The 13,527-nt window shown below is 50.5% G+C and overlaps 1 protein-coding gene and 1 pseudogene across 5 annotated transcripts; both read right to left on the bottom strand.

The window, feature by feature from the left end:
• Positions 1–402: 402 nt before the first annotated feature.
• Thy1 (Thy-1 cell surface antigen) lies at positions 403–5,536 on the bottom strand. 5 transcript variants are annotated; one of them, XM_057768942.1, is made up of 5 exons: positions 5,424–5,523; positions 3,848–3,960; positions 2,826–2,887; positions 2,100–2,435; positions 403–1,722 (listed from the first exon to the last, which is right to left on the bottom strand). In XM_057768942.1, the coding sequence occupies exons 3-5, from the start codon at positions 2,860–2,862 to the stop codon at positions 1,610–1,612; spliced, it is 486 nt and encodes a 161-aa protein (XP_057624925.1). In that variant the 5' UTR covers positions 2,863–2,887; positions 3,848–3,960; positions 5,424–5,523; the 3' UTR covers positions 403–1,609. The 5 variants fall into 5 exon arrangements, with proteins under 5 accessions (XP_057624925.1, XP_057624927.1, XP_057624924.1 ...); XM_057768944.1 differs by lacking the exon at positions 5,424–5,523 and adding an exon at positions 5,026–5,416; XM_057768941.1 differs by lacking the exon at positions 3,848–3,960 and having other exon boundaries at positions 5,424–5,536.
• A 4,017-nt stretch (positions 5,537–9,553) lies between these two features.
• LOC130872405 (acyl carrier protein, mitochondrial-like) lies at positions 9,554–10,011 on the bottom strand (annotated as a pseudogene).
• Positions 10,012–13,527: the final 3,516 nt, after the last annotated feature.

Here is a 13,527-nt window from a genome sequence, read left to right as displayed (position 1 = left end):
TCGGCAGATAGGACTTAAGGTTGCATTTCTGTAGAAACGGGGCTGGGAAAAAAGGCGGGGTGCACCCGTCAGAACAAAATCACTGGTACTTCCAGAGCCAGGGCTGCCTGGTGGGGCTCATGTGTTGGCGGGTGAACTCACGGCTGCTGCTGCTGAGTGAGTCAGCAGAGAGAACCCACATGGCTTTGACTGACGATTTCATGTCAGAGTCGCTCCGCTCCATAGAGAAGCCCAGTATCGTGTCCCTGTGGGAGGGGGCTGCAGAAAGTGGGAGAGAAGAGGCAAGGGGATAGGAAGACCGGGGTCCTCAGAGTCCTGTTGGACCTTCTGCCCATAGAAACACCCAGTCAAGCCATCCGGGCCGGGGATCATGGCGGAGCGAAGTGAAGACAGACACCAGGACAGACTCCAGAGGCTTGGTTTTATTGTGCAGCTTTTTTTTTCCTCAGCGAGATGCTGTAAGCTGTGGTGGCAGTACACACGGTGACAGGACAGGCAGAGTTGCCAGTGGGGAAGTGGGTGTTGGGAAAAGCTTTCTTCCGAGAAGTATTCACACTGGGTCTCACTCTTCTGAGAGGTATTCACACTGGGTCTCTCTCCACCACCTGCTTCTCACCCTAGGAAGTCCCAGAGGAGGCAGGTGGCAAGATTCTGGTTGTCTGGGGGATCAGGGACAGCCAGAGGGGCTGGCACAGAGGGGCATGGGAAAGAAGAGCCAAGGATCTCCCTTAGCAAGCTGAGTCCAGCTGGATGGCTCTAGGACCTCCTTCCTGCAGTGACTTAGGTCCTGCAGTCAGAGTTCTGGCTCCCTGGGAGCTGGGGAGGAGCTGGTCTTCCTCTGCCAGCCCTGTCACTTCAGGCAGTGGCAGACAGAGACAGGAGGGGTGATGTTCCCTCACCTCTTCCCCCTCCCATCTCCCCAACATTCTCTGGTTGAACCTGCATCTTTACTGAATGTGCCCTGGCTCAAGATCCCCAGGGGACTTCTTCAGTGATAGGAGGGGGCGTGTGTGTGTGTGTGTGTGTGTGTGTGTGGCGGCTGAGAATGATCTTGTAGAATCTCGGCTCTCATCCTCATTGGACGGGCCACAAAGGCTGAGCAGCATGCTGATATCCTGAGATCTTGAGGCCCCCTCCCTGCCCACTGGGCAATACTTTCATCAAGAATATGACTGTACCAGGCACAGACACACCCTAACTCTGTCTTCACGTCTCCTTCAGGCATCTGGCCTGGTTGGCAAGGAGGAACTCCCCCCAGGGACTGGTATCCTGCCACCCCAATATCCATCATCCACCCTTTTGCTCCGTTAGGTCCCTAATCCTGGCCTTCCTCGTCACAAACTCCCAGACAAAAGAAAGGAGAAACTCGAAATAAACAGAAGCAGCCCCGGAATGAAGAGTATAAAATGGCAGCCAGCGGTGAGTGGAGAGGGCGGAGTGTCAGAGCAGGGTGGTGGATGGCATGCAGCACTGGGGTTCCTTAGGAGGGACAGGGTCCCTGTTTCTCCCCAAGGGACTGAGGGACCTAGGAAGGGAGTCAGCTGACCCAGAGAAGCAGGACCTCTGTACTGGGCCTTGAGGCTTCCTGTTTCTCCGTGGACCCAATCAGTCACAGAGAAATGAAATCCATGGCTTGGAAGAGGGAGAGGGAGATCAGGAGCAGCAGCAGCCAGGAGGTGTTCTGAACCAGCAGGCTTATGCCGCCACACTTCACCAGCTTGTCTGTGGAGAGAGAAGGAGGTGAGGGGAGGAGGGGCAGCAAAGGCAATGCCAGGTGCTGTCCCTTTAAGGCAGCTGCTGTCTTGAAGTCTTAGCTGGCTCGACCGGATGGTGTAACAGAATTACCGTCTTTCCACTAGCTCTTCAATATATAGTCTCTACTCCAAGCTCGGCCTATCCCGCCCCAATCTGTCCCCACTCACACAGAGGGCAGCAGTTCCCCAGGGATCAGGCAGCCATTGGGAAATCTGAGAAGGCTATTGGGCCCCTCTCCTCTCCAGCCCAGCTAATGGAGCTGCTGGTTGCTTTTTTTGTAGGCAGATTAGTTAGCCCCAGCCCGGCTAACCTGGCCATTTCATCTTTCTGGAGACCAGTCTCACCTCTGAGCACAGAGACATTTTGAGAGAAGGTTGTGGGAGACTGGCCAGAGACTCGCAGCTCACACGCGTAGGTGCCCTCATCCTTGGTGGTGAAGTTGGCTAAGGTGAGGACCTTGATGTTGGGGTTGCCAGTGACGCTGGTCCGGGAGCGGTACGTGTGCTCGGGTACCCCGAGAGTGCCGGCCAGAACGTGCTTCTTTTTCTCTCGGGTCAGGCTGAACTCGTGCTGGATGGGCGAGTTGGTCTTATTCTCATAACGGCAGTCCAGGCGAAGGTTCTGGTCCACCATGCAGGCCGTCAGGCTGGTCACCTTTTGTCCTCTGGACATCTGCAAGACTGGCACAGCAGTGCCTTCTCTGAATTGGGGGAGACACAAGAGCAGGGGCCTCCCACCTCCAGGAAAAGTAGGGTGGGGTCTGGCCGGGGAGGATGTGGGGTTTGCACTCACCCCTGGGGTACTGGTGGGATATCAGAACAAACCCCCAGACTCCAACTTCCATCTCTAGTCTACTCAACCTCTAAGTCCCATCAATGAATGTTTCAAGTAGAGGAGGTCAAGGGGAGTTCTTAGCTCCTGTATGGAGTTTCCACTTTGCCGAAGACCACCAACAGGCAGATCAGTGAGGCTGAGCCCTCCAAGCTCCTGAGTCTAAGACAAAGAGACTACTTCCCCAAGGGAAGGAAGCCAGATGCCCTGGAATGCCAGCCCTGCCCCTTGCCCAGTACCTGAAAGCAGGAGAGCGATGCCAATGACTGGGTTCATGGTGCCAAGGGTTCTGTCCTGGATTCTGGAGTGGGGAAAGCTGGGTATCAGCCAAGAGGTGGGACAAGTGGGCCCACATTCACTGTCGGGGTGTACAGCCCATGCAGACTGCGGCGGACACCCAAGCCCCTCCCTTCACCTCTTCTCTTTGAAGGTGACATTGCCTGAGGCTCTTTGCCACTCAGAAAAAGCTGTCCCTGGAGTACTTCCCTGCTGGGCGACTCCATCACTTTTCTGGGATTTAAGACTCCTCTGGGCAAGCATTGCCTATGTTTACAATTTTGATCTGGTAAACTGCTCATAACTTTTACCGTCTTAGTCCGAGCCTGAGTGCAAGGGTCAGGAGGGTCAGGCTTGGTCATGACACTGTGCAGCCGCTCTCCAGAACTCATTCAGTCTTTCCAAATGAACACTTTCATACTCATTAAACAAAAAGACACCCTCCTTGGGGACTAGTTGAGAAGATACCTAATGCCCAGGTCAGTCCTAGCATATAATAGATACGCAAATATACTTGCTTATTTATAATTAAATATTTGTTATTATTTTATAGGGTCTCACTATGTAGCTTGGGCTGGCCTCAAAGTCACCAAACTGCTCCAGTCTCCCGAGTGCTGGGATTATAGGTATGTACCACCACCTGGCCTATTATTATTTTATCGAGACTGGATCTCCCAATGTAGTTTAGGATGTCCTCAAACTGTGTCCTGAGAGCTGGATAAAAGATATTTACTGGATAAATGAGGCTCTTTGAACCTTATGTAAGAATAGGATTGTGATCAGATGTGGTGGTGCATACCTTTAATCCCAGAGGCAGGGAGGCAGAGGCAGGCGGATCTCTATGAGTTGGAGGCGGTCAGCCTGATCTATAGAGCCGGTTCCAGGACAGCCAGGACTGTTACACAGAGAAACTTTATATGGGGGAGGGGGGAATTTGTGTCGGGGTTTAAGAAAGTGGTAAGCACTGGGTGGTGGTGGTGCACACCTTTAATTCCAGCACTTGGGAGGCAGAAGCAGGCAGATCTCTGTGTGTGAGTTTGAGGTCAGCTTGGTCTGCAAGAGTTAGTTCCAGGACAGGCTCCAAAGCTACAGAGAAACCTTGCCTCGAAAAACCAAAAGAAAAGAAAAGAAGAAGAAAAAAGATAAGCATCAGGCACTATGCCCCACAGTAAGCGATCCAGACAGCTTATTGACTAGGGATGAGGTCAGGCACGTGTCTAGCTAAGGTGCCATAGAGGCCTGCACAGGACACAGGATATGAATGAGAAGCCTTAGCGCTCTAGTTGTATATAAGCCAGAGACGCTTGCAAATGCGGCCAGCTCTCGAGGATTCTGGGGGCTGCAGTTTTCTAGTCCAGTGTTCATAGCTTCCCGACATAGGTTTTCTGCCACCACCAGCCTTCCCCCTCACTCCCCACCCTGCAGTCAAGCGCCCCCTGCTCAGCACATTGGCAACACTGAGAAGCCTGTCCTTGCTTGAGAGAGTGTTCGCGGGCTCCACCTAGGCTACACAGCCTTTGCGCAGGGCGCACCTTTCCCTGGGGGAAGAGAATGGGATCTCCAGGATGGGCTGCGACAGTGAATGTCATCTCAGCTTGGGGGCGTCGGATCCCAAGACTTTGTGGCGGAGAAAGGGGGCTGTTTATTTATTTTAGAGACAAGGCTTTCTTAAGTAACCCCGGTGAGCTTGGTAAGACCAAGTTGATCTTGAACTCTCCATTCTGTTGCCCCCACCTCCTGAGGGCTGAGATTAAAGGCTAACCCACCACGCCCAAGCCCGCATAGGGCTTGGATTTGAGAACACTGGGTTTTGGAGGAGTGAGTGTGGGTTTGGGATTCGGGGGAGGAAAAAGGAACCCTAGAGGAAAGAAATGGAGCTGAGACTTGAGATGCCTGGCAGAACCAGGAGAAGAGGTAGAGTGCGCTGACAGAGGCAGTTTGTGTCCTGGTGCCCCAGTCTCAGAAGCCCACACCCAGTCAAACTCTGGGTCTCTCCCTGAGGCCACGCCTGGCTGAACCCACCCAGATGCCATTTCCGTATTTCAATCCTCCTCTGCCATTTGAGGTTCTCCATCCCCCCCCCGCCCCCCGGGATCCTTTCTAGTTCTTCCCTCCCCCGCGCTTGCCACCCAGTTCCCTTCTGCAGCACTGCGGTTTCCTTACCTGAGGTGCCCCGCACCCAGCGAGCCGCTAGGTCACCCGGCGGAGACTCCCTCCAGCTTGCCACCTGCCTCCACCTTCTAGCGGCACTACCCCCTTTCCCTAGCGATCTGAACGTGGGGACCTCTGGGTGGACGGCAGAACCAAAGGTTGTCCTCGGTGTTCCCTTCCTCACGGTTCTCCTCTGGCACCCAGTCTCTGACAGCGCCCGCCAGCAAAAGCCTGCGACCCTGCACAGACTCACTCCCGCCCAGTCTGGGATGCAAGTCCCTTCCCCAGTTACCGCGCCCCCATTAGGGAGCGCCCTCGTATCCTTTTCCAAAGCTGCCGCTGGAAGGGCTAGCACCCCCGTTCTGTGGCTGTCCCTGTGTGCGCGGCTTCCTCCTGGCTCCGGTTCTCACCTGGACTCTGGTAGCTGCAGCCTCGTCCGGATGCACCACCGCCTCCAGTTGCTGCACCCTGCGCGAAGCCCGCAGTTTTCACAGGGGGTGGGGGAGAGGGGGAGCGGGGAGGGCCTCGGGGTTCAGCCAATCAGAGGCTGAGGGGAAAAAAGGATGGAGGGGGTGGGGTATCGGGTGAGGGCGCGCCTGGGTGTGGGAAGGTGGCTGGCTGTTACTGAAGGGGTACCCTCAGTCCTGTGGCCGACTGGCCTGCTTAGGGAAAAGACAGTTTGGGACCCCCTGGAATAAGGATGGGGCAGCCTCCTTCTTATACTGGTGCACTTGCTCTCCTTTTAAGGCTGTAACCCGTTCTCTGCTAGAGCCTTCAGAAGTCTGGACAATGGAAGGGGAGAGTGCCCTGGGGAGGCCTGCTAGCTCCCCCCTCCTCTCCCTCTAGACTGGAGCCTCCAGGGACAAGTTTTGGCTTTGGAGCCTGGAATTCTGCAAAGGAAATTGGTTGGTTGCATTCCATGCTAGAGCAGCCTTTCGGAAGCAAGTCAAGAAGTGCGCCCGCTTGGCCCCTCTCTCTGCTGCTCAGGCCTGCCCACCTCCGGTACGCAGAGCCTTTGGCGCTGCTGGAGGAGTGCTTTCTGCTCCTGATGCTATTCCTGAGCTGACCCTCCCTGGCCCAGCCAGCTAGAATGTTCTCACTTCCATGAGTCTTCAAACAAGGAAAGGAGTGTTGCCTTCTTACGAGCTTTGTGCCCAGCTCGTTACATCCCGGTCACACTCCATCCCCACCCCCATCACAACAGACTCCTTGTTACTTCGTGGTTGGTAAGTAGTCCAGCAGACTGACCAATCGCAGGATCTTAGAACCCAAAGCCTCAGTGCTGAGCCACTCCACTTCACCACCCTTCAGCTAGTGGGAGAGAAAAGAGAGCTCTCAGAATGGGGGGGGGGTATGTGATAACTGGAAAGGCCCAGTCTCAGTTTCTCATCCTCAGGGATACCTCTTCTCCCCCATCAACTTTGTTATGTCACTAAAAGGTTCTTTTTAAACACGGAGTGCTAATGGTTTATTTGTTAATATTTATTATTATTTTAAATGAAACTTAAAATTGTTCACACACATATAGTGTGTGTGTGTGTGTCTTGTGCAAGCACATGGCCAAGTGCACCTATTTGGAGGCCAGAGGTCAGATTTCCAGAGTTGGCTCCTCCTACCACGTAGTTCATGAGGACTGACCTCAGGTGGTCAGGCTTGTTGACAAGTCCCTTTATCCACTGAGCCATCTTACTTGTCCCTCTATTTATATTTTTAAAAGGCTGTTCTGATTTGAACCTCCTGGTCTCTGAATTCTGGTTGGGAAGTCTTGTGGGCTAGCCCTAGGTCTCAGCCATCTGCCCGCTCATCCTCCTGTTTCCTCATAGAAGTCAGCCCTGGCACCGGCACTGTAGGCTCAATACAATAATGGCCCTGCTGGAAGCCATCCCTGGGCCTGCAGATGCAATTTCAGTCTCCTCCCTCAGTGCCTGAGATGACAGGACATTCTAACAGGAGTGGAGCTATTCCTCTGGTAAGCCATTGAACTCCTGGGGTGCTTTTGGTAAAGCTCCCCAGGGCTTGGGGGTTAAGGAATAGCGTCCCCTTTGAGGACCACCCCTCTTGTAGATGAACGCACCCAGCTTTACTGTTCAAAGGGGAACTTCTCAGAATCTGGGTGTCCTGGCCTCAGCTTCTCACCCCCCTTGCATTCTTTCTCATTCTTTTAGCTTCCTTCCTGTCTCATTCCACACATGCTCCGTTCTGTCCCTGGACTGCAGTGGGTTCCTGTCGGGTTCAGGGATCTTTCCTATCTGAACCTAATTGCTTTAGTTCAGGACTTCCTCCTCCCACAGCTTGGGTCTGGAGCTGCTTGGTTCCTTTATTCTGGAGCAGTACATGGGCCAGAGGGCTGTTAGCTGCAGAGCTCAGGCTGCCCGAGGCCCTGGATGCTACTCTGCAGGTCCTTCTGAGGCCTGTCTGTGCTACTTTGCGAAGGTTTCCAGGACCTGGCCTACTTTCTGGGTCCCTAGTCACTCTGCCTTCAGGAAAGGGAGGGGAGCATGGCCTTTTGAGAGCTTGCTACTTCGTGTCTGCTTGAGCATCATCTCCAGTCGGATGGAATCAAAGGCCGGAAGAAGTCAGTCCAGGATCTGGGGAGAGACCATGGATGGGGAAGGGAAGGAGACAGAAAACTCCCATTTCTGCCAAGTGAGAAGTCAAAGCTGGAAGGAACTGAGTCAGGCAAGAGAGTCTTTTGTTGGTCACCCAGCCCCTCTTTCATTGTCTCCTGTAGCCCCTCCAGCTTGAAACACTGGGTGACAAACTCCTCAAGATCAAAACAACCTAGGGACATTTACCCTTTATAGTCATATAAATCTAATCACCTTGGATGGTTTTTGTAGATGCTATCAGAGTGTTGGGAACATCAGAGGGGTCACAGAACTGCCCCTCACTTTACAGCCTGGACCTGAAGACAGGGAAAGAAAATGACTTGTCAAAAGTCAGCCAGTTACTCTGCAGGGGAGCCAGGCCTGGGATGAAGGAGTGACTAGGTCTTGGATTGACTCCACAGGGCTCCTGAACTTCGAGCCTGGAATGTCAAGGCTTTTCTAGAATGATTTCACTGTGCCATGGGGGAGATAGCATGGGGGTATTTGGCCATCACTGCCAGATTGCCACCATGTTTGGAGCACCCCCCGCCTCCTTCACTTAGTTGATGTAGGAAAGGTACCAATCCCAGGGCTGAACACTCAGCATTGAGTAATAGGATTTATGGGCCTCATATGCTCACAATCCAGAGAACAACACTATCCACAGAATTGCCAGAAGGGGCTTGTATCCTGAAACCGACTAACCTGCATCTCTGGGAGGCAGGCTTCGGGGGATACCGGGTTCCCTGCAGGACGGTGAACTGGACAGACTGACTCATGCTTGCAGTCTCCAGAAAGCTGAAGCCTTTGCTCAGGGAGAAGCAAGACCTGAGCCTGGTCCTCATAAGGAGGGCTGTCTGGCAGAGGACGTTATCAGCTGGTGTGGAGTGGAGCAGTGCTCTGATTCAGTAAGATGTGGGGACACTTGATGCAGGTTTGATCAGATGTCAAGACAGCACATAGTACCCAGCTCCAAGGTTGGGTCAGTCTAAGGCCACACTGCCTTTTCTACACTTGCATCTCCAGAGTTTAGCTTCCCGCGTTTTTGTTTAAGTGCTCATGGCGGATTTCCTGTGTGTTTTTATGTCCTTAAGTGGCAAAAGAAAACTGGAGGGGAAGTCTTTTTCTGTTGATTTTTAAACATTCAAGAAAAATTAATTATCTTCATCTTCATTATTACTGTGCGTGTGTGTGTGAGTGTGCATGCACATGTGTGCACACGTGTTGGATCGTATGTGCCATGACATGCTTGTGGAGGTCAGATGACAACTCTGTGATTCATTTCTTGCCTTCCAGTTTGCACCGGTTCTGTCTGTTCTGGTTTTTGATTTATTTTGTTTTGAGACAGGGTTTTTCTGTGTAGACCTGGTTGTCTTGGAACTAGCTCTTGTAGACCAGGCTGACCTCGAACTCATAGAGATCTGCCTGCCTCTGCCTCCTGAGTGCTGGGATTAAAGGTGTGCACCACCACTTCCCGGCTCTGTTTATTTTTAAATTTGTTTAGAAACATGGCTTATCTATGAAATTCAAAGAATCCTGGAATCAATGTTGTACGCTCTGCTGCCTGTCCTAATTTCAGGTTGGGTTGGTTCCTAATTAGGTATATGCTTGCTAGTATGACCAAAACAAATTATTTTTTAGGAGACAAATCAGAAGTTGAGAGGAGAAAGTACCCAGGCTGGCCTAGAACTCACAATCCTCCTGCCTTAGTATCCCGAGGGCTGGGATTAGAGCAATGTGTCACTGAATCCAGCTAATAAATCTTTCTTTTGAAATTTTTTTATAAAAATATATTCTTTCTTTTTTCTTTTTTATTTTTATAATAGATTTATTTCTAAAGGGTAAAACACTCAGACAATTTAAATACCAGTCCAACAGAACCGCTGTCAGTCAGCCATGATGCAATCGTGCGTTCTTGGAGTCCTCCCGATGAGGAAGAAGGCTCTGAAACTTTATTCATATACACCCTTCTTAACTGCAATGTAACCTACAATTTCTTGTGGCCACATTAACTTCTCTGCATCTATATCAGGAATTTCAAATCCAAGTTTGTCTTCCATGACCATAATAATCTCCACTTGGTCCAAACTGTCTAAGCCCAGGTCCTTCATAAAATGAGAATTTACTGAGAGCTTCTCTGGGTCAATCTTGTCATAGAGTTTCAAGACATACAACACTCGGTCCTTAATTCCCTCTAACGTCAAAGGAGGTATGCCACTGTACTGGAGGCACAAGTGTGTGACCTGCGTGAGGACCAGGGCGGGCTGCAGAGTTCGGACCTCCTCTGGCTTCCCTCAGGGTAGAAAGCAGTGCTGAGTGGCCAGGCCAAGGCCAGTGTGGGAAGCCAGGGCAGCGGTGCAAAGGCCGCAGGCAGGCAGCGGACACAGACAGAAAGGACACGAGCCGCCATGACTGCGCCAACCTAGGATGCACTGCCATAAAAATCTATTCTAATCATGATTTTCTCATCCCAGATCTTCCTCACCTTCCACACCCACCCAACTCCATGCTCTTTCTTTCTTAAAAACACAAACAAGCAAAACAAATAAACCAAAACCACAAAGACCAAGAAGCCCATACACTGCCCCACACAAATCCCTACAAAAATAGAAACCAAAATATACAAGCAAAAGACCAGTAAGACAAAAAAAAAAAAAATGCCCGAAACAATTAGAATCTATAAAAATGCCATTGAATTTGTTTTGAGTTGGCTATCTACTGCTAGACATGGGGCTACCCTGACTGTGACTGACAGACCCCATGAGACTCCATTGGAGAGAATGAATTTTTCCTCTGTAAGCCATGTCAGTTGCAGACAGCTTCTTGGTTAGGGTGGGAGCCCCTGTCGACTTCCTGATCCCTGTCTGGCGTGAACCTGTGCATCCTGCTATAGTCTTCCTGAATTTAACTGTGCTCAGCCCTGCTGTGTTTGGAGCCCTGCTTCCTTGGAGTCACCCGTTCCTTCCTCCTGAATAGGGCAGAACAGAGATGGGCACTGAGTCTTCAAAGGGGAACCAGAGTTGCCCATGAGTGATAGATTGCCTCATTAGTGGTCCCCATGAATCTGTGCCAGTTCTGGGTGTGGCCATGGGACAAGCTTTGGCCAAGTGGCCATTAGCGTGCGTGATGAAGACAGATGCCTAAACACTGTGTTTGTGATGGCAATTGCTTTCTTGGAAATTAGTTCCAATCAGTCTTATGAGGAAGTTTGAGCTAGCCATGTGGAGAACTGACCACGAGTCATCATGGGATTACCTGGCTCAGACAGCTCCCAGGTGACAGGCTTTTTCTCTATGTATGACCACAGAAGCATATGTGATTCCAAGCGATTCAGTGTGCGATAGAATGGAGACTGAGGATGTAGCCTAGTGGATAGAATGTTTGCCCAATATGCATGAAACCCCGGGGTTGATATCCAGCATCCACAAACCGGGTGTGGTGGTACATGTCTACAATCCCAGCACTCAGGAGTGGGAGGCAGGAGGATCAGAAGTTCAAGGCTATCTTTGCCTACATAGAGAGCTTGAGGCCAGGCTGGAATACATGAGACCCTGTCTCAAAACATGAATGAATGAATAAATCTCTCAAAACAACAAATTACCCCAGATAGGCCTGTTTTGATTCCAAAACCTGGGTACAAATTCTTATGTATTCTTTTATTAAGAAATGAAGTCTGGGCATAGTGGGGCCCTGTTTTTTAAAAAGAGAGCTTGGGCCATAGTGGCGCATACCTTTAATCCCAGTGCTCTGGAGGCAAAGGCAGGTGGATTTCTGAGTTCAAGGCCAGCCTGGTCTACAAAACGAGTTCGAGGACAGTCAGGGTTGCACAAATAAAATAAAATAAAATAAAATAATAAAGAATGGGGAATTTTTCTCTTTGCCTCAAACCTGCTATATAGCTGAGCATGACCTTGAAATCCTGACCCTTCTGTCGTACCTACCTCCCACGTGCTGAGATCACAGGTGTGCCCCACCACAGCCCTCTGCCTCCTCCTCTAGACTCTCCACAGGCCTTCTGACTACTTCAGTTAACAGGTCATGCAGAAGTGATGCTAAGATTTTTGCACATGAGTATTAGGAAGTTATGTAGCTTCTCCCTGGCTTGCTGGAACATTCTCTCCTGGGACCCACATGGAAAATCTGCCTGTCCTGGAGCTGCTCTGCATGGTCCAAGCTTTCTTACTAAGGGAATTACATGGCAGCCGGAACAAGAGTGCTTGTGCTTTGTAGCGGTTGCACAGTTGGTAAGAACTTTGGGTCTGGTGACTTAGAGGACTGGAGATACGCCTGTTGTGGCTCAGACATATGCAGTCCCTCACACTCATGCTAGAAGCTTGGTCCCCAGTATAACTGTGTGAAACTGGTGGTATCTTTAAGAGGTGGAGCCTGGTGGCAGGGAAATAGGTCATGGGGCTCCACCTCACGAGTGGGTTATTGAGGGACTGAATTTGTCTCACGTCACTCTTACTTCCCTCCTCCCTGTGTGATCGCTCGTCTGTGTGTCAGAAACTTCCCAGAAGCAGCTGGGAGGAAGGTTCTTACCAAATGCTGACCGGATGGGCCCAAAACCTTGGGTTTCATATTCCAAATCTGAGAGATAAACATATCTCTCTTCTAGTTTCTCCTTTTTGCTAAAACAAAACACAAAACAAACAAAAAAGCCTTGTATTTAAGTATGTGTTGGTTTGAATAAGAATGGTTCCCCAGCTGGGCCGTGGTGGCGCACACCTTTAATCCCAGCACTCGGGAGGCAGAGACAGGCGGATCTCTGTGAGTTCGAGGCCAGCCTGGTCTACAAGAGCTAGTTCCAGGACAGGAACCAAAAGCTATGGAGAAAAAAAAAATGGTTCCCAAGTGGGGTGGTGGTGGTGCACACCAGTACTCGGGAGGCAGAGGCAGGTGGATCTCTGTGAGTTCGAGGCCAGCCTGGTCTAGAAGAGCTAGTTCCCTCCAAAGCTATAGAGAAACCCTGTCTTGAAAAACAAACAAACAAACAAAAAGAATGGCTCCCATAGGCTCATATATTTGAATGCTTAGTCATTAGGGAGTGGAATTACTTGAGAAGGATTAGAGGTGTGGCCTTGTTGAAGGAAGTGTAGGCTTTGAGGTTTCAAAAGCCCAAGTCAGGCCCAGGCTCTCTCTTTCTGCTGCTTGTGGATCCAGATGTACAACTCTCAGCTACTTCTCCAGTGCCATATCTGCCTGTTTTCTGCCATGCTTCCCACCATAACAATAACAGAATAAACCTTTGAAACTGGAAACAAGCCTCAATTAATTGGTTCTATTATGAGAGTTGCCATGGTCATGGTGTCTCTTCACAGCAGTAGAACACAGACTAAGAGAAATATTGTTTTTCATTCATTTGTTTGTTTTTTATTATGTGTGTTTATATGTCCTTTTGTATGCCACAGCCCATGTGTGGAGGTCAGAGGACAACTTGTATGGGTTGTTTCTCTTCTTTAATCATGAGGGACCCAACGCAGGTCATGACTCTTTGTGGTGAGCATCTTGACCCAGTGACCCACTTCACTAGCCCCTCTTTTCCTTTTTTGAACTATGAATCTCAGACTGGCTGTGTTGGCTACTTTTAGGTCACCTTGACACAAGTTAGAGTCATCAGTGAAGAGGGAGACTCAGTTGAGAAAATGCTTCTATAAGATCAGGCTGTAGGCAAGCCAGCGGGGCATTTTGTTATTTAGTGATTGCTGTGGGAGAGCCCAGCACAACTATGGGAGGTGTGTGGTAGTCCATGTGTGACTCAGTTTCCATCTGGAGCCAATTCTGACTTACAAATCATTTGAGTTCAAGCTTGCCTGCTCTGTCTGGGTCCTTGAGGGCTGTGACAAAGTTCTGATTAAGCCCATGGGAAAGAGCATTTTGACCATGAGAAAAGAACATGTGATTTATTAGAAAGAATACTGCTGAT

Source organism: Chionomys nivalis, chromosome 4 (genome assembly GCF_950005125.1).
Source record: "Chionomys nivalis chromosome 4, mChiNiv1.1, whole genome shotgun sequence".
NCBI lineage: Eukaryota > Metazoa > Chordata > Mammalia > Rodentia > Cricetidae > Chionomys > Chionomys nivalis.
The sequence above is the reverse complement of the archived record's forward strand: the minus strand, read 5'-3'. Positions and strand labels throughout refer to the sequence as shown.